This window comes from Lontra canadensis, unplaced genomic scaffold (genome assembly GCF_010015895.1).
Source record: "Lontra canadensis isolate GAN:19392208 unplaced genomic scaffold, GSC_riverotter_1.0 scaffold5, whole genome shotgun sequence".
Lineage (NCBI taxonomy): Eukaryota > Metazoa > Chordata > Mammalia > Carnivora > Mustelidae > Lontra > Lontra canadensis.
The window spans coordinates 3,837,210-3,859,408 of NW_022630999.1; the positions used below are offsets into that span (position 1 = coordinate 3,837,210).

Below are 22,199 nucleotides of genomic sequence, written 5' to 3' on the forward strand. Positions count from 1 at the left end.
TAGCTGGTTTATGAAAGTACTGATCAAGGTGTCTACTGTATGCTAGTCACCTTAATGACACTATCACATAAAATATGGTGAATCTACCGAAGAACAAGGTACCAACATGCCTAAAAGGCAGCTATTAAGTGTATTTTCTTTGTTGGAAAAAATTTTTTCCAAAGTTAGAATAACAAAAGGGAAGGTTTCTATTCCTTGATGGGAAAAAAAAAATCTTAGAATTCAAAACAATATCTGTGCTAACAGTTACTACTTTTACATTATGCTAGATTTGATTTAAAGTAATTTAGGGGCCCCTGGGTGGCTCAGTGGGTTAAAGCCTTTGCCTTCGGCTCAGGTCATGATCCCAGGGTCCTGGGATCGAGCCCTGCATCCGGCTCTCTGCTCAGCTTGCCTCTCTGCCTAGTTGTGATCTCTGTCTGTCAAATAAATAAATTAAAAAACCAAAAACAAACAAAAAGGTAATTTAAAAGCAAGCAGACAAGTACTATTTTAAAAATTAGTCAAAAGAATTGAAAGCATCTAAAAAACTAAATGTAATCCAGGAAGCTATCTAATATAGATAGTATACAAGGACAAGGATTGAAACTCCTGTGTTAAAAGTTATCTATTTCAAGATATAAAAAGAGCATTATAGTTTTTGCAGAGGCCAGCCATCAAACACTAAAACATAAGGCATGAGTTTCCCAAGTCCTATCACTTGGGGAAGTGTTGCTCATGTTAAGAGGCTTTTTATCAGTAGCTTGTAGTAAAACTGTCATTTGTCCCGAGTTAAGAAAAAGATGTGAAGAACATTTTGTTTCTCACCTTGTCTATACTGAGCACAAACATTAGAAAGGTCCACTTGATTGCTGATTTTCTGATACTCCTTTAAGGATTCTCTTAACATTCTTTCCTTTTCAATCTTATTCTGAACTTGTCGGGAACGCTGGAGGAGTTCATTTGCCTAGATTAGAGATGACAAGAACTTAAAAAGACATAAAATCCAGCACATAGACAATATTATCAACATAAGTCTTGGTCTGTGTCTCAATTAACATCTGGTTTATTATCAGAAAAAATAAAAACAACTCTACAAACTTATTTCTTCTTAATTTTAGGCAGAAAAATTTTTGACCAAAAAAAAATCCTAGCTACTTTTAATTCCTTTCAGAAATATTTTAAGCAAGATAGCTTTTGACTGGTAAATCTCTTGCCTAGTGAATACATTATTGGTCAGCAGGCAGTCCATGTGATACTGATTTAAATTATTTTTTACCTGAAAGAAAGGATCAATAAAGATTGCCCAATCAACTCTTATTACAGACTTAAAGTTTTAGTAATTTTTAATTTCTAAGGTGATACATGTTTAACCATTTAAAAAAATATGGTCTAGAAATGTTATATTCTTTATGAAAAACTTAAATATACAAGGATTTTAAGAAATGATGTATTCCAATTCCTTTCATCATACAGATGGAGACTCTGGAGGCCAAGAGAGAGGTTAGGAGACCCACCCAAGAGACATCATATGTTAAGTAAAAGATGGTTTCTGATTCCAGTTCTATTGTGCTTTTCATACCATGAAACCCTCTTTAAGAAACACTGAAATAGGGGCGCCTGGGTGGCTCAGTGGGTTAAGGCCTATGCCTTCAGCTCGGGTCATAATCCTAGGGTCCTGGGATTGAGCCCCACATCGGGCTCGCTGCTTAGCAGGGAGCCTGCTTCCTCCTCTCTCTCTCCCTACTTGTGATCTCTGTCTGTCAAATAAATAAATAAATAAATCTTTGATGGGGGGGGGAACACTGAAATAGCTGATAAAGCATCATACCTTAGAACAAATTGCATCATCAGTGCTATACAGAAGTGGGCAGATATCCTGTAAGTGTAAACTAATGCCATCAACAGCAGCATTATCTCTGATGTAGCAGTTGATAAGAGAAGCGATTAATGCCCCGGTCAGTTCCTTGTCCCTGATTACCAGATCTTTAAAGGTGGTGATTTTCAGCTGCTCTTGAAATTCCTAGGAGTATAATACAAAGTCCTTTTTTTCTATCAAAAATACAGAAATATCCTATTTCTACCCACAACAAAATTTCTTTAGCAATTTAAAATAAAAAATGAAAAGACTCTATAGTTCAAAAGAGAAAATATGCTAAACTATACAGACTAACACATTTTTGCAAACTTCCATAGACTCATACAGAATTGCTAAAGAACCCACAGTATGACCAGTCAAAATCTCTCAATTTATAAGTGAGGTAAGTAAAATGTAGGCAGAACCAAAATTAGACCCAGGTTTCCTGATTTTAGTCACCACCAGAAAGAATAATCACTTAGCTACATTAAAAAATCTTGGGTTTACGGGGTGCCCGGGAGTGGCTCAGTTGGTTAAGCACCCAACTCTTGATTTTAGCTCAGGTCCTACAAATGGACCTTGAGAGCTCGTTTGGAGGTTCTAGCAGGGACGCTCAACTATTTGTACACCCTTGACCAAAGAATGGTCCACCTCTATCAAGGAAGATCATCCTCTTCGAGCACAAAGCTTGGGAAGGGATGCACATGGAGTGGTGAGGGAGAAAGGGAACACCCGCTTAGCCAGTCAGCCGAGTCAACACGATCAATGGGCATGACAGATTCACATCACACCTTTCCTTAGAGAACACAGTATACAGGAATGAAATGACATGATATCTAGGATCATCTTTAAAGTAATTTGGTAAAGAAAAAGAGAACAGATTAATGAAAGTTGATAAAATCTTGAAAATGCTGAATGCAAGTGTATATGAAGATTATAATGTAGTATTTACTCTATTTTTGTATACGTTTAGAAATATTCACAATAGGAATACATTCCCCCCAGTGGCCTAACGTTTAAGTGAATGCAAACTGTCATCATACTTAAAAAGGATTCAAATGAGGACAGCAAGAGAAATGTGACCCATTCATTTCTCAAATGGTAAACCTTTTTAAAAGTAAGAATGTTTAAGTCATTAGACTCTTTGAAATTACAGGCAAAAATTTTGTGGATGTATCTGTATGCATTCTTTGAGGGTGGGAAGAAAGAGTTTTGATCAAATTCCCAAAGGGATCTGAAATCCAAATAACGGTTACAACCTACTGTTTAAAAAAATACTTTTCGTAAAGATTTCATTCATATACCATAATAAAATTCTCACATACTGTAAAAACTTGTGGTTTTGACAAAGTGGATCCCTCAAGTTTTCATGCTTTAGTGCAATTTTCCATTAAGATTTCCATTAAGCAGGTATTAACTTCATCATAACACCTAAATGCTTCTCCCCGAAAGTCTCCTCTCAAACCCAAGTGTAAGATTAAAGCTCACTCAAAAGAAAACAAACTAAGCACAGAATTAACAATATGATCTTAAAGGAAAAGAAATCCTACCTTTTGAAGTTCTCCTACAATGACAGTGAACTGATGTTCACAAAGAAGCTTCCATAAAGCCAGAGCCTGGTATGATTTTCGAACCAACTGCTGGATTGCCTGAAGTGAAACCTTTTCACTCAGTTGAGCCTCTAATTACAAAACACAACTGATGAAGTTTTATACAATGACATAGGTTGTTTTGTTTTAAATAAAACAACACTTTGCTTTCAATAAGAACAACTATAGTTAAGGCTGAAATCCTCACGGGTCTCCCCTCATCACAGCCAACCATGATCATGACTTGTTGAATTCATCCTTTCATCCAGTCATTATGTATATGTGGTTCTATGTGTCTGCGTGTGTACACATAAAACAAAAACTGCTGTTTTTAAACCATTTACACCACTTTTTCCACCCAGCTGTATCTTAATAAGTATTTAATATTAACTTTAATATTCTAATATGTATTACTGGATATTCCATCATGTAAGTATACCACAATTAAGTCCATTTTCCACCTTAAGGACATTTATGTTATCTCCCATGCTTTGCTACTAAAACAATAATGCAATAAACATCCTTAAGAAAGGACTCCTGAAAAGCACCATCAGATTTCTCTAGGACTATGTTCCTCAAACCCTGGATTAAGATAAATTGGTGAAAATAAATAAATAAATAAATAAATAAATAAATAAGTGGGCAAGTCATGAAATCAATTCAGTCAGTCATGACAGCTACCTCCCCCCCTTTAAAAAGGAAAGAGAATTGGAGTGCCTGGCTGGCTCAGTCAGTAGACCATGCCACACTTGATCTCAGGGTTTTAAGTTCAAGACCCACAGTGGGCATGGAGCCTACTTAAAAAAAAAGAAAAAGGAGATAAAATAAAAAAGGAAAATTAAGAGTGTAAAACAGGTAGTTATTTCCTATAATTTTGTTTCAGTTATGTATATATGCTTTCAAACATGAAGGTCATAACATAAAATGTATTTCTTACCATAAGAAAAAAAGTCTGATAAAGACTGCTATACAATGTATCCTTAGAAGTGAAACTGCCGGGTTTCAATATACACGCATTTTCAGCTTTTATAGGCTATGATCAAACTGCTCCCTAAAGTAGTCGTTTCAGTGTACATGTGCCAGCAATCTGAACCCTCCTTTGGTTTTAATCCTTACCAATGCTTGGTATTGCCAGGCTTAAGACCTTACTGAAGTACCAATAGCAGTAATGAAAAAATGTTTATGAAATAGTAAACAGAAAACTAGATTTAGCAGGAAGGGACAAGAGTAAATGGCTGGGTCTTAATTAGCAAGGATCCATCAGCCAGAAATGGATCAAACAGAACACAAAAATTCTTTTAAAAAACCAAATGGCAGGCAAAATTTAAGCAATGATTTATTATTATTCCAAACTATTTCTGGAGTAATTGATGATTTTAAGTTTTCCATTACCTTGCTCCTTCCTTGACTGTTACTATTTATAACAGAAAAAAAAAAAAAAACAACCAAAACCAACCAAAAATTTGATTCACATTTTTAACTTTATAAAAAGGTGTGCCACTAAGCATTAGGAAAATGCAAATCAAAACCTACAATGAGATACCACGTTGTATCCACTAGGATGGAGATTATAAAAAGAGAAAAATAACTGGTAAAGATGTGAAGAAATTGAAATACTTGTGCACTACGAGCAGAAATGTAAAATGCTGCATAGAGAACAGTATGGCAGTTCTTCAAAAATTAAAAAACTGACTACCATATGATCTAGCAATTCCATTTCTGGGTACATAAAAAAACTGAAAGCAAGGACTCAAATTTATATTTATACAACACGTTCATAGCAGAATTATTCACAATACTCTAAGGTGGAAGCAACCCAAGTGTTCAAAAACCCAAGCATTTTTTTTCTGGTTTCACGATACAATACCCTAAACCCAGTATTCAGTGTTTGTTCTGCAGTGAGCCCTTACAGAGGCAGCATGCACCCTGCCAAACCCCTTTCCCCGAAACCACACACATCACCTCAGCATCAAGCTGCCACAACTTTGCAATGTGTCTATGGAATTCTGTGTTTTATCTCTAAATGTGTCCTAAGGTTGGGTACCTGGCTGGCTCAGTTGGAAGAGCATGTGACTTGATCTCATCAGGGTCATGAGTTCAAGCCCCACAATGGGCATAGACATTACTAAAAAAGGTAAATAAACTTAAAAAAAAAAAAAAAAAAAGTGTCCTACGGAATAGAAAAGCCCAAGAAAGGTTATTTTTTGGGGTCTGGGAATGCTCAAAAATTTTTCCATATAATTTAATGGTAATTACTTCCTAACTTTATGCCACCATTTTGGCTTATGAAAGGTTTCATAAGAACACTACTTTCAGATAGCAGGGGGGAAACCTCTGTAGACATACAATGGAATAATATTGTCTTAAAAAGAAAGGAAATTCAGACATATGCCACAACATGGATGAACTCTGAAGACATATGCTAGCTGAAATAAGCCAGATGCAAAGGGTGTCACTGTATAATTCCACTTATATGAAGTATATTAGGTAGTTAAATTCAGAGACAAAAAAAACAAACAAATGATTGACAGTAGTAGGGGCTGGGATGGTGTGGGAAATGGGGAGTTACCGTTTCGGTACAGAGTATTTTAAGAAGATGAAAAAAGTTTTGGAGATGGATAGTAGTGACATTTGCACAACCAAGTGAATGTGGTTAAAATTGTAGTCTATTTCACGATTTAAAAACTTATTTTAAAAAAGGTTATCATGTTTCTTGTAAAGGAAAAAACTTAATGGGCTTAAAGTTATGAAAATACATGAAAGCCATACAGTCCACTTTTCTTAACTACACTGATGTTATTTTAATAAAAAATATTTGTGTTATCAAAAAGCAGATCTTTTTAAGAGATGTTCACTGTTTTCTATTCAATCCACTGTTTTCTACTTGATGGATAAAACTCTTTATGGGGTTCATGTACAGTCAACTGATCAGAAGGAATAACTTACCATGAAACTTCCTTTGCAGCTCCTGTTGCATCTGCTGGGTATTTCCATTTTCAGGACGCATGAATCCTATCAGCCTCTGCTGCACTTTGGCAGTTGTACTGAAACAAATTTCAGAATGTGTATTTGTGTTTTTGACAGCTTTACTGAGATATAAATCATACATCATACAATTCAACCATTTAAAGTACACAATTTAGTTTTTCAAAATACATTCACAGGGTTGTGCAACTATCACCACAATCTGATTTTAGAACATTTTCACCCATTCTCTATTAGCAGTCAATCCCTATCTCTCCCACCCCTACCCTAAGTAACTGCTAGCCTACTTTTGTCTCTTTAAGTTTGGCTATTCTGAATATTTAATATAAACGAGGTGGGATACATTTTTAATATTCTTTTCCTTTACAGGATAGTGAAGTAGTAGAATAGCAAAACAAATAAATGATGATTTAAAACTGAATCATTTTAACCTCCTGGATGCTTAAAGTTTCAATTATTTGGTTATCGTGATGTCCATTTTTATTCAGAAAGGCTAGATAAGTGGTTGCTTCTTTCTCTCTATCCGCCAAATTTAAAAGTAATGGATTGGTTTCTAGCATCCCTCAAAGATGAGCAACATTTTGGTTTCAAGTTACATAATAAAATCTACCTTTTCCATGTGTAGTTTTATGAGTTTTGACAGATGCATAGTGTCATATAACTACCACCTCAATCAAGATACAGAACAGTTCCATCATGCCTCAAATCTCTTGTGCTGTTTCTTGCATCCAAATCCTCTTCCCACCCCTAAGCCTGGCCACCACTAATCTCTTCTTTACCCCATAAGTTTTTTTTGTGTTGTTTTTTTTTTTTAGATTTTACTTATTTCTTTGACAGAGAAAGGAAGTAGAAAGCACATGCAGGGGAGTGGCAGAGGGAGAGGAAGAAGCAGGCTCCCCGATGAGCAGATAGCCCAATGCGGAGCTCCATCCCAGAACTCTGAGACCATGATCCGAGTCCAAGGCAGATGCTTAACCTGGCGCCCCTACCTCTAGGTGCCCCTACCTTTACAGTTTTTGCCTTTTCCAGTATGTAGTATAAATCTATTCTGGCTTCTTTTCTCTAGCATCATATATTGGACAGTCATCCATGTTGCTGTATATATCAGCTCTCTGGAGAATGTCAGTCTTGTTTGTTTTAGCAGGTAATCTATCTCATGAAATCTGGTATTCACATTGTAAGTGCTAACTCATGAAAAATGGAAAATAAAAGAGATCTTAAACTAAAAATATAATGGCCAGGAAAAAAATGTATCAGAGAAATTGAACAGATGCTATTTTATTTTTTTAAAGATTTTTTTTTTTTTTAAAGATTTTATTTATTTATTTGACAGAGAGATCACAAGCAGGCAGAGAGGCAGGCAGAGAGAGAGGAGGAAGCAGGCTCCCTGCCAAGCAGAGAGCCCGATGCAGGGCTCGATCCCAGGACTCCGAGATCATGACCTGAGCCGAAGGCAGCGGCTCAACCCACTGAGCCACCCAGGCGCCCCTTTTTTAAAGATTTTATTTATTTATTTACTTTTGATGGGGAGAGAGAGTGAGCAAGTAAGAGCACAAAAGCAGGGGAATGGAGAAGCAGACTCCCTGCTGAGCAGGCGGCCTGATGCAGGACTAGATCCCAGAACCCCAGGTTCATGATCTGAGCCTAAGGCAGCCATTCAACCGAGAGCCACCTAGGTGTTCCTAAACAGATGCTATTTAAAATATAATTGGCGCCCCTGGTGGCGCAGTTGCTTAAAGGCCAGACTCTCGGTTTCAGCTTAGGCCATGATCTCAGGGTTGTAGGATGGAGCCCAGCATCAGGCTCCATGCTCACTGCGGAATCTGCTTAAGACACTCTCTCTCTCTCACTCTCCTATGTCCCTGCCCAACAAAGTAAATAAATAAATCTTAAAAAAAAAAATATATATATATATGTGTATATTATATATATATTTATTTAATGATCGAGATCATCAGCTCTAGGAATTCTGTAATCTAGAGAACCACCACCACAACAAATGGAAGAAAGGAAATTATGGAAGAAAAGAGAAGAAACTGAGGCTAGATCCAGGAGAGTTAATAGGATTTTCCCAAGAGAAGGGAAGCAATCAGATAGTATAATAATAAAAAAAAATAAAAGAAGAAAATTCACCAAGGCTTAAGTCTAGTTCTAAATGCTTACTGAGAAAGTTTAGTTCTCAATACTCACTGAAAAAAGACATACTGAAGACATGGGGAAATTGCTAAATTTTTAGTAATAAAGACAAAGAGCATAAAAACCTTCGAAGCTAACACAAGTCATTACAGAGAAACGAGAATCAAAAAGGCAATGTATTTTTCTTCTGCAATATTAAAGTTTAGGAAGAAAATGGAACAAACTGTAAATGAAAATCTGAGAGAAAATGACTATGACCTTACAATCCCATATCCATTAAGCAATAAAAAGGGGTGAAGTACTGATTTATGTTGCAACCTGGACCTCGAACATGAACCTTAAAATAATGCTAAGCAAAAAAAGCTAGATTCTAAAGACCACAAATTATATAATTCCATTTGTATGAAATGTCAACAATAGGCCAATCTGTAGATAGGATAGATTAATAAGTGTTTGAGGCTAAGGGGTGGAAATGACTGCCAATGGACAAAAGAAATGTCTTTGAGTTGAAGAAAATGTTCCCAAAATGGATTATGATGATGGTTGCACAATTCTATATATTTACTAAGATTTGCAGAATCAAACATTTAAAATAAGTGAATCTTGTGGCATATAAATTACATCCTAAGAAGCTATTAACAAATACTCAGTGAAACTAACGTTGCAGGCATGAAGGGTTGGTTGAAATGAGAAAATCTGTTAATAAAAGGAAAAAATATCATCTCTGCAAAATGCAGACATTTGACAAATTCCAATACTCACTTTATATGAAAACTCAATAAAACAGAAAGAGATGAATACTTTCTTAGTATGATGAACTATCTACGTAGGCACGATCTTTAATGGGGAAACACTATAAGCTTTCTCACTGGAGTCAGGAGCAGGACCCAGATGCCCACTGTATCTCCACTACCATTTAACACTGTGTTGGAGATATCAGCCTATATAGACAGGAGAAAGCAACCAGAGCTAGAAAGAAAAGGTAAAATTATCTCTATTTGTAGATGACAGCACTATATATCTGAAAAACCCAAAACACTCAATGAAAAAAGTAATAACTGAAGAGAAATTAGTAAAGTAGCAGGGTATTAAATTAACAGACTTCAGTTATAACTGTAAACTTCAATAAACTGCTAAGAAACTATTAACATAAGAATATAATGTTAAAAAAAAAAAAAAGAAAAAGAAAAAATACCTTACAACTAAAATTCCAGATAATTTCCAAGAAGGATACTGGTGGAGGGTAGGGGAAAAGGAGTAATAATAGCTCTGTCCAATTACTAATGCTGACAGAGATATATATTTTTCAGAATTTAAAACTAACTACTAGAGAAAGAAAATCATGTATAAAACTTCTAAATCTGTGTTTGGGGTAGGGAGAAGTCTGATCAATCCAGTAAAATAAGGGGATGGGGAAGGAAAGAAAAACAAACAAAACACACAACAAAAGGCAAAATTCAGGATGGTGAGAATAAGATCAAACATTAAACTAATGCCAAACATGGGAAGAGGAGAAGGGAGAAATCAATTTATATGTTAAGATATACTTTATAGAGTGTTCCAAAGGTTCAAAATAAAGAAAATTGGTATAACTTTCTCAGGTGACAACTAAATACTACATATCAACTTTTTTTTTTTTTAATGTTAGTCCTTTTTTTTCTTTTTAAAAGATTTTATTTATTTATTTATTTTTATTTATTTATTTTTTAAAGATTTTATTTATTTATTTGACAGACAGAAATCACAAGTAGGCAGAGGCAAGCAGAGAGAGAGGAGGAAACAGACTCTCCACCGAGCAGAGAACCTGATGCAGGGCTCGATCCCAGGACCCTGGGATCATGACCTGAGCCGAAGGCAGAGGCTTTAACCCACTGAGCCACCCAGGCGCCCCAAGATTTTATTTATTTATTTATTTATTTGTCAGAGAGAGAGAGAGAGAGTGAGAGAGCGCGAGCACACAAGCAGGCAGAGGCAGAGAGAGAAGCAGGCTCCCTTCCGAGTAAGAAGCCTGATGCGGGGCTCAATCCCAGGACCCTGAGATCATAATCTGAGCTGAACGCAGAGGCTTAACCCACTGAGCCACCCAGGCACCCTACATATCAACATTTTAAAAAAAAGTCCTTACACCCAATAATTCTATTTCTCAAGAAATTCATTGAAGATTACTGAACAAGTACACAAACATGTATAAAGAGGAGTAACCACTGCACCTTGTTTATAACATGAAAAAACAGAAACACTACAATTATTAGTTGAGTTATATATTAAATGTGTGCATATAAATAATGGAAAAATATGCAGCCAATATACAAATTATTTATTCCACTGATTTGGAAAGTTCTAAACTACATAGTGAGTATATACAATATATACAGTACATATAGTATATAATACAATGAGTGTATACAATGTTTCATAAAAGTGTGCCTATTTAGATTCTATTTGCAGTTTTTAAAAAAATTTTTCTTAATTATTATTTTTTTTTTTTTTAGGGAGAATACCTAAGGTTCAAGCAGCAGGAGAATGATACAATGTTGAATATGATGTCACAGAACAGTCTCTCTGTCCCACTGAGTGACAGCTGCAACTGGCACAGTCACAGGGCAAGGATGCAATCAAGGATTTTCTTTCAGCAGCAACTACCAAATCCTGGCCCAGGGTTTGTCAGGGGAGGACCTATGAAAGTGTTCTATTTGCAGTTTTAAATAAATACCTTTGTATGTTTCATATAGTTTATACTCTTATATTTCAGATCATAAATTTTCTGGTCAGTAAAGTGAAATCTTTACAAAAAGCCCATATTATTTCTATAATAAAATTTTGTTTTATCCTAAGTGTACCCCCACAAAAACTCTATAGGTATGTTCACATCAGCATTTTTCATAGCAACCAAAAAGCTAACATCACCCAAATGAGCATCACCTGATGAACTGAAAAATGAAACAAAGTACCAATACACATTAAAACACGTGAAACTTGAAAATATGCTCAAAGAAGCCAGAAACAAAAGGCCACATTTCCATTTACATAAAAGATCCAGAATATGGCAGGTCCAGAGACACAGATAAATCAGTGGTTGCTAGGGACAGGTAATGGGGAGTGCTATGAACTGTTTGTGTCCCACTGTATTTCAATATTGAAGTCCCAATTCCCAGAGTGATGGTATTAGGAAGTGGGGCCTCTGGGAGGTAATTAGGTTTAGATCGGCTGATGAGAGTGAAGCCCCCACAATGAGATTAATAGCCTTATAAGAGACCAGAGAGCCTGTCACTTAGTTTTCTCTCTGCCATGTTAGGACACAGAAAGAAAGCAGCTGCCTATAAATGAGGAAGAGGGTCCTCACCAGAACCCAATCATGCTGGCACCCTGATCTCAGACTTCCAGCCTCCAGAACTGTGAGAAATAAACGTTTGTTGTTTAAGCCATTCTATGGTATTATTGCTACTGGGGCCTGAACACGGAGTAATTGCTAATGGGTAAAGGGTTTCTTTTTGGCATGATGAAAATATGCTGGAATTAGTGGTGATAATAGCATCAACTTATAAATATACTAAAAACCACTGAACTAAAAATTTAAAGGATGAATTTTATAACAAGAATTCTATCTCAGAAAAAGGAAAAAACAGGCCAATAAATCTTATTTATTCTTACTTTGGATTTCCTAAAGGTCCTCCTGCAAATTGGGAGTTTCTGTCTAGAAACTCTTGCAAACCTTTTAATTCTTGCAGCACTGATTCCAACAGCTGGGAGGGAACACTACTTTCAATCTGTAAGAAAAAAAGTTTTCAAAAGCTTTAAAACACTTGAAAATTGTATATGTAAAAAACATACTTTATAATTGAATGTCAAGTTTCAATTTTTAAGTTTCCTATCTTCATTAATAGTAATCATTTATGCTTGGTGAACAGAATAAAGGGCTAGATACCCACATCCCTCCCATCCCGCTCTGCTTTGTTTTAGGTATAACTGACATACAGTAATTGATAGCTTTTTATGTTTTAATACAGTCATCACCCAATCCACAATATAGAATATTTCCAACACCCAAGAAGTTCCCTAATGCTCCTTTCTAGTCACTAGTCATTCATCTACCAGGTAGCCACTTTTCTTTTTTTCTTTTTTTTTAAAGATTTTATTTATTTGACACACAGAGAGAGAAATCACAAGTAGAGAGGCAGGCAGAGAGAGAGGGGGAAGCAGGCTTTCCGCTGAGGAGAGAGCCTGACACGGGGATCGATCCCAGGACCCTGAGATCATGACCTGAGCCGAAGGCAGAGAGAGAAAGTATACTAATGCATGGAAATTAGTAGTGGGTTCATGGAGTTCGGGAGCATATAAGCAAAACACTAAATAGTAGCTCTGAGTAATATTAAGTATTAGGATTTATTCTGTTTAACACTCACAACAACAGTAAGAGGAAGAGGTCTTATTGTTCTCTTCTTATAGTGAGGTATCAGACTGAAATATTAAGAAAATGACTCATCATTTATGTGAGTGACAGAGCTCAGTGGGTTTACTGAGCCACCCAGGTGCCCGGTAGCCACTTTTCTTATTGTCACCAACAGTTAGCTTTGCCTGTTCTTGAACTTCATATAAATGGAATCATATACTATGTTAAATAAATATATTCTTCTTAGAAATGTGAACTTTAAAAAGTATCAGAATTGAAAAAATATTTGGTAACTTTAAGATTTAAAAAGAAAAAAGTTTAAATTGCATTCATATTTCATGTTAAAAAATTTTTACTACCTGAATTTATGATAATACAAAGTTTTACAGGATCTATTCTTTTTTCTTTTTTTTTTAAAGATTTTATTTATTGATTTGAGAGAGCACAAGTGAGAGTGAGAGCAAGAGAGACGAGCAGGGGGAATAGGGAGAAGTAGGATCCCTGCCGAGCAGGGAACCCGAAGTGTGGCTCCATCCCAGGGCTCTGGGATCATGACCTGTGCCAAAGGCATACCTTAACGGACAGAGCCACCCAGCGCCCCTACAGGATCTATTCTTACTCCTACAGATCTATCTATACTCCAGAAAGTATACTAATGCATGGAAATTAGTAGTGGGTTCATGGAGTTCGGGAGCATATAAGCAAAACATTAAATAGTAGCTCTGAGTAATATTAAGTATTAGGACTTATTCTGTTTAACACTCACAACAACATTAAGAGGAAGAGGTCTTATTGTTCTCTTCTTATAGTGAGGTATCAGACTGAAATATTAAGAAAATGACTCATCATTTATTTAAGTGACAGAGCTGGGACTTCACCCAGGGCAAGGAGAGTTTATCGGACATGTACAAAAACATATACATAAAAGAATAACCACTGCATCTTGTTTATAACACCAAGAAATGTGAAACAATCTATTTATACAATTAAATCATAAACTGGTTACACACAGCAATGAAATGCATTATACGATATACTTACTGCAATGATTTCTCTGTTGCCACTCTTGAATACTCTCTCCACAACTAAACTAGCATCCCAGATATTTCTGAAATAAAAATTGTTTTAATAATTATGCTGTGCAAACAAAAAACAAATACATTATGTAGTAAATTATTTTGTGTGTTTGTCAAAGTACAGCAATGATTTAACACTTTACAAAGTTATCCAAAAGAATGGAAAACAAGAAAATTTCTAAACCTGATATATCTAAGTTATTTCACATAATGAAATACTGCTAAAGAAAAATCAAAGGACTATGGGCAATGAATTGTAAACAAGCGTGTTGCACTGTTTCACATCTTAAGCAAATGATTCTAATGAAAGCATTCATTTCAAATCTAAGACAAATATAGAACAGATAGGATAATTAACTAGATGATATGGTAGACTAATGCAAAAATGGCTGTAATTCTTTGTCCCTCCTTATACTTATCGTTTTTACAAGATGACTGATGTGTCTCTCAGAATGAGTGTATTTCCCATTTTTGACTGGATTCTATTTTTGAATCTGGGTTGGCATGGAGATGTTTCCCTGGCCCAGTGAATGAGGTTAAAATGATGGTAAGCCAACTCTAAACTTAGGTAGGCATCAAGAAGCTTTGTAAATATCTACCCCTGTCTCACCTTGCCATCACCAAATGAATAGTAATCCTTGGCTAACCTGCTGGAGGATGACAGAGCATATGAAAGCAATCCAATTGCCTCAGCAGAGACCATTCTAGACCAGCATATAAACATGACCCTAAATATGTGAGAATCCAGCCAAAATTGACAGAACTCTCTTCAACCTGACAGCTGAATGTGTATAAATCATTGAGTATAGCTCAGTCAAACCAGAACTGCCTAGCTGACTTGCAGATACACTTCACTGAATTAATGGGGTGGTTTGTAACACTGTATGTTAATATATATGTGTATGCATACATATAAAACACAACAACAAATATAGATGGTTAGATGATTTAAAAAAAAAAAGCTAAACAATCATAGATTGTTTAGAAAATAGAAAACAATCATATTGATAAATAAGTGAGCTAAAACAACTATAAGTAAAATTTAACAGAATAAATGATGTCCCAAATTTAGTTAAAAATATTCAACTACACAAAATAAGACAAGGTGAGCAACAGTTGGTTATTCCATGCAAAACTTACCCCATGATTCGAGAAAAGTAAATGCAAATACCATTGTGTTTTCCAGAGTACACAATCTCTGGTGCAGCCATACAACTCATACTTGCAGCCTGAGTTGCTGGGTTTCCTGAGATACACATTGGAGTTGACATGGCAGGAGGATGTACACCTTGTACACAATGTAAGAAAGACAAATCTTTAAATTTAACCTAAAACATTCACCATCCTCAATAACCAAAGCCTCTCTGTCTAGGCCCAAAGGCAAGGATATTTACAAAAATACTGGAATAATCAGATACTGAATTTGGTTTAAGAAGAGACTCAGATTGGATGGATGTTCCCAGGCAGGCTTTCAAGTGTCAGCATGCAGGATAAAAGGCAAGAAAGCTTCTGGGCTTCTGGTCACACCTCCTTAACGTCGGGTATCAGAGAGCTAATCATACAGATTTCATGGCTACAACTTGAATCTTGGTACCCAAATAAGGAGCTTTCAGGTGTACTACTACAAGTGTTCTATGCAAAGGCATTCATGGACAAATGTCAATACTTTATTTGGATGTAACTTCTACTCAATTACATTATTTGCAAGAGACTAGGGCAAGTTAGTATTTCTCTCACTAAGCTTTAAGGTAACAGTGTTAGCTCTTCAAAAAGACTAGTAGTAGCATTATAAAACAAAGAAAAGAGATACCTTGAGATGGTGTTCCCAAAAATGATGGATTTGGGTATGGACTACTACTAGGAATAGGAGAACCTAAAAAGAAAAGAATATCAAGATTTATAAAATAACCTCTAAATCTTTTAAATCTGATTAAATTAGGCAGAGAAGCTGTTTCTAAGCATGAGTGAGGGGTGGCACCATCCGTGAAATATTTATTTATTTATTTTTAAAGATTTTATTTATTTATTTGACCGAGAGAGACACAGCGAGAGAGGGAACACAAGCAGGAGGAGCAGGAGAGGGAGAAGCAGGTTCCCCCTGAGGAGGGAGCCCGATGCGGGGCTCAATCCCAGGTCCCTGGGATCATGACCTGAACTGAAGGCAGACGCTTAGTAACTGAACCACCCAGGTGCCCCCATGAAATATTTAAGATTTAGGGACTCCACTCATTTCCCAGGAACTTTCTAACAATTCCCACTTTGGAAAACACTGAGGTAGGAGTTTACTTATTATTTAATCATTCACCTCCTTCCTTTTGGATAAATAACAAATGAGTTCTGAAATACTAATACTTACATGTTATTTTGTTCTCTAACATAAAGAACTCAGTATACCATCGCTTTTAAGAGTCAGCATCTATAGAATTATTCACCCAATAAAACAGTAGCAGTAAATAAAATATAATGAAAAGGTTTGTTCATGAAAATATGCTACACAGTTTCTAAAATTCAAACTATTAGAAATAGCTTCATTTTAGTATTTTGTACTCACTAGAGTAGACAGGAGACCCCAAGATGGGACCAACATTACTTGGAGCCGGAAGAGTGGTTGGAAATCTCATCTGTGCTTCCCCACCGTACCTGTTTTTATGACAAAAGAGGTTGAGCTTATTCAGTGAAATTATCCACCTTAAAAGCTGTAATTGTTCCAAGTCCTGCTAGCTCCCAAATAAATGCTTTAAACATTAGAGACTTTATGGTATTGTGTTTACAGTGCTTATACCTATAAGCATAGATACAACATTTACTTAAAAATTGTTGACTTGAATCTCCACCAGAAAGAATTATAAAGGACTCTAGCAGTTTCTAAGAAGGGTTAGCAAAGCACAGAATTTACTTAATTAAGAGTGTATGGCTCTGTAATTTTCATGCCAAACTGTGGTTAGACAGCACTTGAAAAACTGTTTTAAACAAATCACGTTTCAAATTCTTACATGCAGCTATTTTCCAAATAAAAATATTGTTTTGATACCAAGTTTCCTTGAAGTGATTCAGAATCCCTCAATGCCAATGATACAAATAAAGCAGGATTGGTACAGTGTTTTAGGAAGTAAAAAAGATATGGTAACTGAAGTAGAAAGAGGTGTAGAAAAAAGATTAGACAGAAGAAATTGGAGAACAGAACCCAGAGCAAGGGTAATAATTCATACATTGTGCTAATCTACCTACTTCTATTAGTATTATAGTCTTTCCAGATTTCAGTCTTTTGCAAAAAGATTTTAGTATCTTGCTTATATAGTTCTTCAACTGTTTGGTAAGCCCTTAAACTATCACATTGACCAAAGCAATCATTAAAAAAAGTGGCCAAGAACAAAAAACTGACATACCTGAAGAAAGCCCGAGTGGCCCATGCAGATACCTCTCTATCACAGGCAGCAGTGGAACAAGCAAGGATAAGGCAGGTTGCACAAGCCTGGTCTTCCTGTTAAAAAAAGAAAGTTTTCTTCCCTTATATTAAACATAAACGTTTAAAAAGTTTTGGTTATTTTTGTATCCAGTGTTTCAATTTGTGCCTAGCACAGAGTAGGTGCTCAGTATATATCTGCTAAGTGAATGAAATCAGTTGGTATAAAAAAGGAGAAAGTTTATCATAGGTACTATCCTTAAAGGATGCTTTTTCTTTTTATCTAGATTCTATTTTAGTTTGTAGTTTAGTCCCCTAATTTTTTTTTCTCATAGTCTTTTTACCTTTACAAAAATAACAACAATATAGCTATTTATTAAGTACCTGTCATGTGCCAGGTACTATATTAAAAGTTAATTCTATAATAAATATAATAACCATAGAAGTTATTTTAGTTAAAATAATAGTTAATAAATAAAAAGTTATTAATAAAGTTAATAAATAAAATATAGTTAAGAATAACTATAATAAAAGTTAATTTTTATATTAAAAATTAATTCTCACATCATACACTATTTTAATGCCTGTTATAGACATGAAGAAACTGAAGTTCACAGAATTCAGGTAATCTAATCTACCCTGGTGGTAGAGCTGGTGATTTGAATCTAATGTCTCTGTATTTAACTTTGATCTGATATTCTATCTTTTTTTAAAGATTTTTATTTATTTATTTGACAGAGAGATGGAGAGAGAGCAAAAGTAGGCAGAGAGAGAAAGGGAAAAGCAAGCTCTCTGCTGAGCAGGGAGCCTGATGCGGGACTTGATCCCAGGACCTTGGGATCATGACCTGAGCTGAAGGCAGCCGCTTAAGCATCTGAGCAACCCTGGCACCTTGATCTAACAGTCTTGATCTTAAGCTTTCTTAGTTTTACCTTTTCAATTCTAGCAATGGCTCTGATATACTAATGGCCTTATCACTATTGCCCCAAATTTTTTCATCAGCTCATTGGCAAGAAATAAAAAAAATTTAAAAATTAAAAAAAAAAAAAGATTTGTCCACAAATATCCCGTGTTTTAGTAAAAATGCATTTATCATATAACTTGAACATGAATCTCTTACTAGTATACTTTAATAAGAACTTATTAACAATAGCAAATAAAAATCTGAGTTTATTATATAAGCTTTACTTATTAATACTGCTCCCAAATATTAGCATACACATAATGACCAACGTAAAGAAAGGAACACTGCTAAGATTACCTATTAATTACAGTATTTTGATCCTAACTTACATAAAATCCAGGCATTATTCTCATTGTTCTATTGTTCTTTATTCTATTGTTCTATTCTTTATTCTATTGTTCTTTAAAATACCATAATATTTTTTAAAAAGTACAAATAATTACCTGATGTAATTTAAAGAATCTTTCGATCTCTTCTCCATCTCCACCCACATTACTCACAAGTAGATGCCTCAGTTGATCTACAGGTCTAAGTTTATGAAACATAAGACTTCCCTAAACAGTTAAAACAAAACAAAACAAAACACAACCATAAATAACAGATTTATCACGCATGGCTAGCATCAACTGATCCTCCTATCTTATCTAATAAAATCAATAAAACAAACAAAAAAACCCCTTCAATAATACAAAGTAAACTGGCCAAAAGAACATCTACATTTCAACTCCTAACCTATACTAGATCTAGATATGCCTAAAGAAATTTAATAGGAAAACACTGCTCTGTAACACACAAAACATATTCGCATTTGCTATTACCATGCATAAAACACAGGTTTATAAAACGTTGTATCTACAGAGCAAAAACCTTATTTAATTTATTTTTTGGTGGAGGTCAGTGTTTTCTTATTAAATTTAGAAAGTTGTTATATAGGTTCAAGTAAATACTTACATTTAGAATATGATAAAAGCTATCCCTCATAAAGTTAGATTATCCATTAATTATGTTGGTAAAAGTATGTCCATTTAGAAAAAACTGAAGCTGGATCCTTAATCATGTATCAGGATAAATTCCAAACAGATCAGAGATTTAAAGGACAAAAATAAAACTATAATAGTACTAAAAGCAACTACGCATGAATTTTTTTTTAAATAGAGGATGAGGAAGTTTTTTTTTTTAACTACTTTTATAAATCTCAAAAAAAAAAATAATAGAAAATGTTGACTACTTATATGCTTACCTGTATGGGAAAAATCTCAATAAACAAAATAAAATGACACACCAGGAAAAATATGATACTAAAATTATAAAAAGTTTCATTAATAAAGAGCTTCTATAAATCAAAATGAAAAAGAGAACTTAGTAAAATAGGAATAGTCCATAGAAAAATAAACACTTGTAAAGACTGTCCATCTTACTCTTAATAAAATGGTATATTACATTTGGACAGGATGTAAAGAAACAGGCACTCAATATTCATCGATAGTGAATGTATACACGGATACAGGAATACAGGGGAATTTGGCAAAATCTATCAAAATTAGAAACACACATATTCTTTCACCCAGCAGATATAATTCTACAGCTTTATTCAAACACACAGAAAATGATACACACGTAAGGTTGTAGCGTTACAAACAGCAAAAAATAATTCATTAATAGGAACCTAGTTAAATAGGGTACATTCATTTAAAAGAAAACCTTTCAAATACAAAATAGAATGAGAACGTTCTTTATATAATGATATGGAAAGATCTCTAAAATACATATTTGAGATATAAAAAACAAAATATAAAACAATGTATATAATACACTACCATTTATTTAGAATATATTTCATTGTTTGTGTATCTACACCTCTGGAAGGATACACAGATGCTGATGACATGGCTGTCTGTAGGAAAGGGACCTCAATTGAAAGGGAGATATTGCTCTGTATACTCGTTATACCATTTGAATTTTAAATTCATCACTATTCCAAAATCAAATATTAAATATGTTTTAATAAGTGAGTAGTATAAAAATAAACTTAGGTTATTTTGTTTTATGCTGCTGAACACTGGTACTAGAAATGCTACTTTAGAAAAAATGTAACACTTTATAAACAGCAAGTTCTTTTCATTGCATTTTTGGTAGTTACAAACTATTCCTCAAGAATACTTTTAGGAGTAAACATTCCTAAAGTACTTAATGACTCTATGAAGCAAATATAGCAGAATACTTAACATTAAACATCGCTTCTTTTTTGTCTCTACCTTAACAGAGTATGTACATACCTGTGCTGAGAGGAGAACAAATTTCTTTGGAGGCAACATGTGCTGCTGTACTACAACTGGTGAGTCAGTTAATGGAATATGATCCTTATTTAAGGGTGTAATTATTTTATCTACTTTCAATTCATCTATTGCAGAAAGAGCCCAGGAATGACCATCAACACGGGTTGTCATCTATGCAAAAGAAATAAACTTTTTATACCTGTTATTAAAGTTTCATAAAGCAAATCTTCCAAAAAGGAAAAAAACCATATAGACCTAATTTCTAAGGAAAAGCAGAATTTTACAAATTAATAACACATGAATGTGAACATTCCTAAGTTTCTATTTAATGCTCTACAGTCTATTCCTTCAAATAAGCCAGCTTCTATGATAATAATCCTTCATAAAAGAAGGCAAAGGCAAAATTTTCTTAAGATAAACTGTGAATAGTGTTTACTAAAATTTTAATTATTTTGATAACCAAAAACGGTATTTTACCATCTTTCCAGGATAGACTGGATAGGTTAATACTTAAATTTTGATGACATTTAGATTTTTGTCCTCTTCTGAAGGTTTTGCTTTCTACGCTATTTTTTAAAGTGTTTTAAATTTCAAGCATTTAAAAATGTTTCAAGCACAGTAACTATCCATATGCCCAATACATAGATTCAGTAATTGTTAGCATTTTGCCATATCTGCTTTCTCCAATATAGAGATTTATATATATATACACACACATATATAAATCTAATATACATATATTATCTACCTATATATATCTTTTAACTGAACCATTTGAATGTGCTGGATATCATATGTCACTGCCAAATACTTTTGCATGCATCTCCTAAAAATAAGGGTGTTCTCTTATACAACCACAATGCTGTAACATTAAAGAATATTAATAATAATCTAATGTCCAACCAATATAGAATTTCGCATTGTACCAATGTCTTTTATAGCTGTTATAGGGAGAATATAATTTGCACGACATTTATATTTGGTAGTTGTTTTTCTTTAAAAAGAAGTCCATATTTGGGAACAATTCAAGTACTATACAAATGAAATGAGATGCTGTACAGCTTTAGCTCAAAAAAAATTAACAGTTATCATTTATTATTTCCCGTGTGCCAGGCAGTGTGCTGAGTGCTTTATACATATGAACTCATTAAATCCTACAACAAACTCATAGAGGTAGGTTTTATTACAACTATAATAGACAAGGTAATTGAGAGCCAGAGACATACTAAATCCTTTGAGCCAGTTTTAAGGAACTGGAGGCAAAATTCAAACCTGCATTCCCTAACACTGTGTTCCCATCAGGACAGGGTTCGTATCTTATTCAGTTCTGAATCCTCACAGTCTATCACGACATGAGACTCATAATCAGTGCTCAGAAAAGTTTAAAGAATTTGAGAAAAGTGCTTCTTGCCTCCATGCCTACCTACCACCTGCCCCTACCCCAGCTCCCTGGGCCATGTCAGAAACTTGTAAGAGTCTATTCAAACCACTCCCCCATCCCTAGGGATGGTTTCTACCTCCTCCCATCTATGTACCTTTTCCT

The 22,199-nt window shown here is 34.7% G+C and overlaps 1 protein-coding gene and 1 non-coding gene across 2 annotated transcripts in view; both read right to left on the bottom strand.

Moving 5' to 3' along the window:
* The window catches only part of NUP155 (nucleoporin 155), a 66,628-nt gene that overhangs the window by 23,453 nt on the left and 20,976 nt on the right, over positions 1-22,199 (bottom strand). The window contains exons 13-24 of the mRNA XM_032851350.1: positions 20,657-20,827; positions 18,824-18,934; positions 17,400-17,494; positions 16,565-16,653; positions 15,824-15,886; positions 15,154-15,301; positions 13,979-14,045; positions 12,199-12,314; positions 6,373-6,470; positions 3,388-3,518; positions 1,811-2,002; positions 808-946 (exon numbers count right to left, since the gene is read on the bottom strand). Of these exons, the coding sequence (XP_032707241.1) occupies positions 808-946; positions 1,811-2,002; positions 3,388-3,518; positions 6,373-6,470; positions 12,199-12,314; positions 13,979-14,045; positions 15,154-15,301; positions 15,824-15,886; positions 16,565-16,653; positions 17,400-17,494; positions 18,824-18,934; positions 20,657-20,827 (1,420 nt within the window). The remainder of the gene's footprint in view (positions 1-807; positions 947-1,810; positions 2,003-3,387; positions 3,519-6,372; positions 6,471-12,198; positions 12,315-13,978; positions 14,046-15,153; positions 15,302-15,823; positions 15,887-16,564; positions 16,654-17,399; positions 17,495-18,823; positions 18,935-20,656; positions 20,828-22,199) is intronic.
* On the bottom strand, positions 11,108-11,238 carry LOC116864470. The gene has a single exon (XR_004382024.1). It is a non-coding gene; the product is annotated as a small nucleolar RNA SNORA30/SNORA37 family (small nucleolar RNA).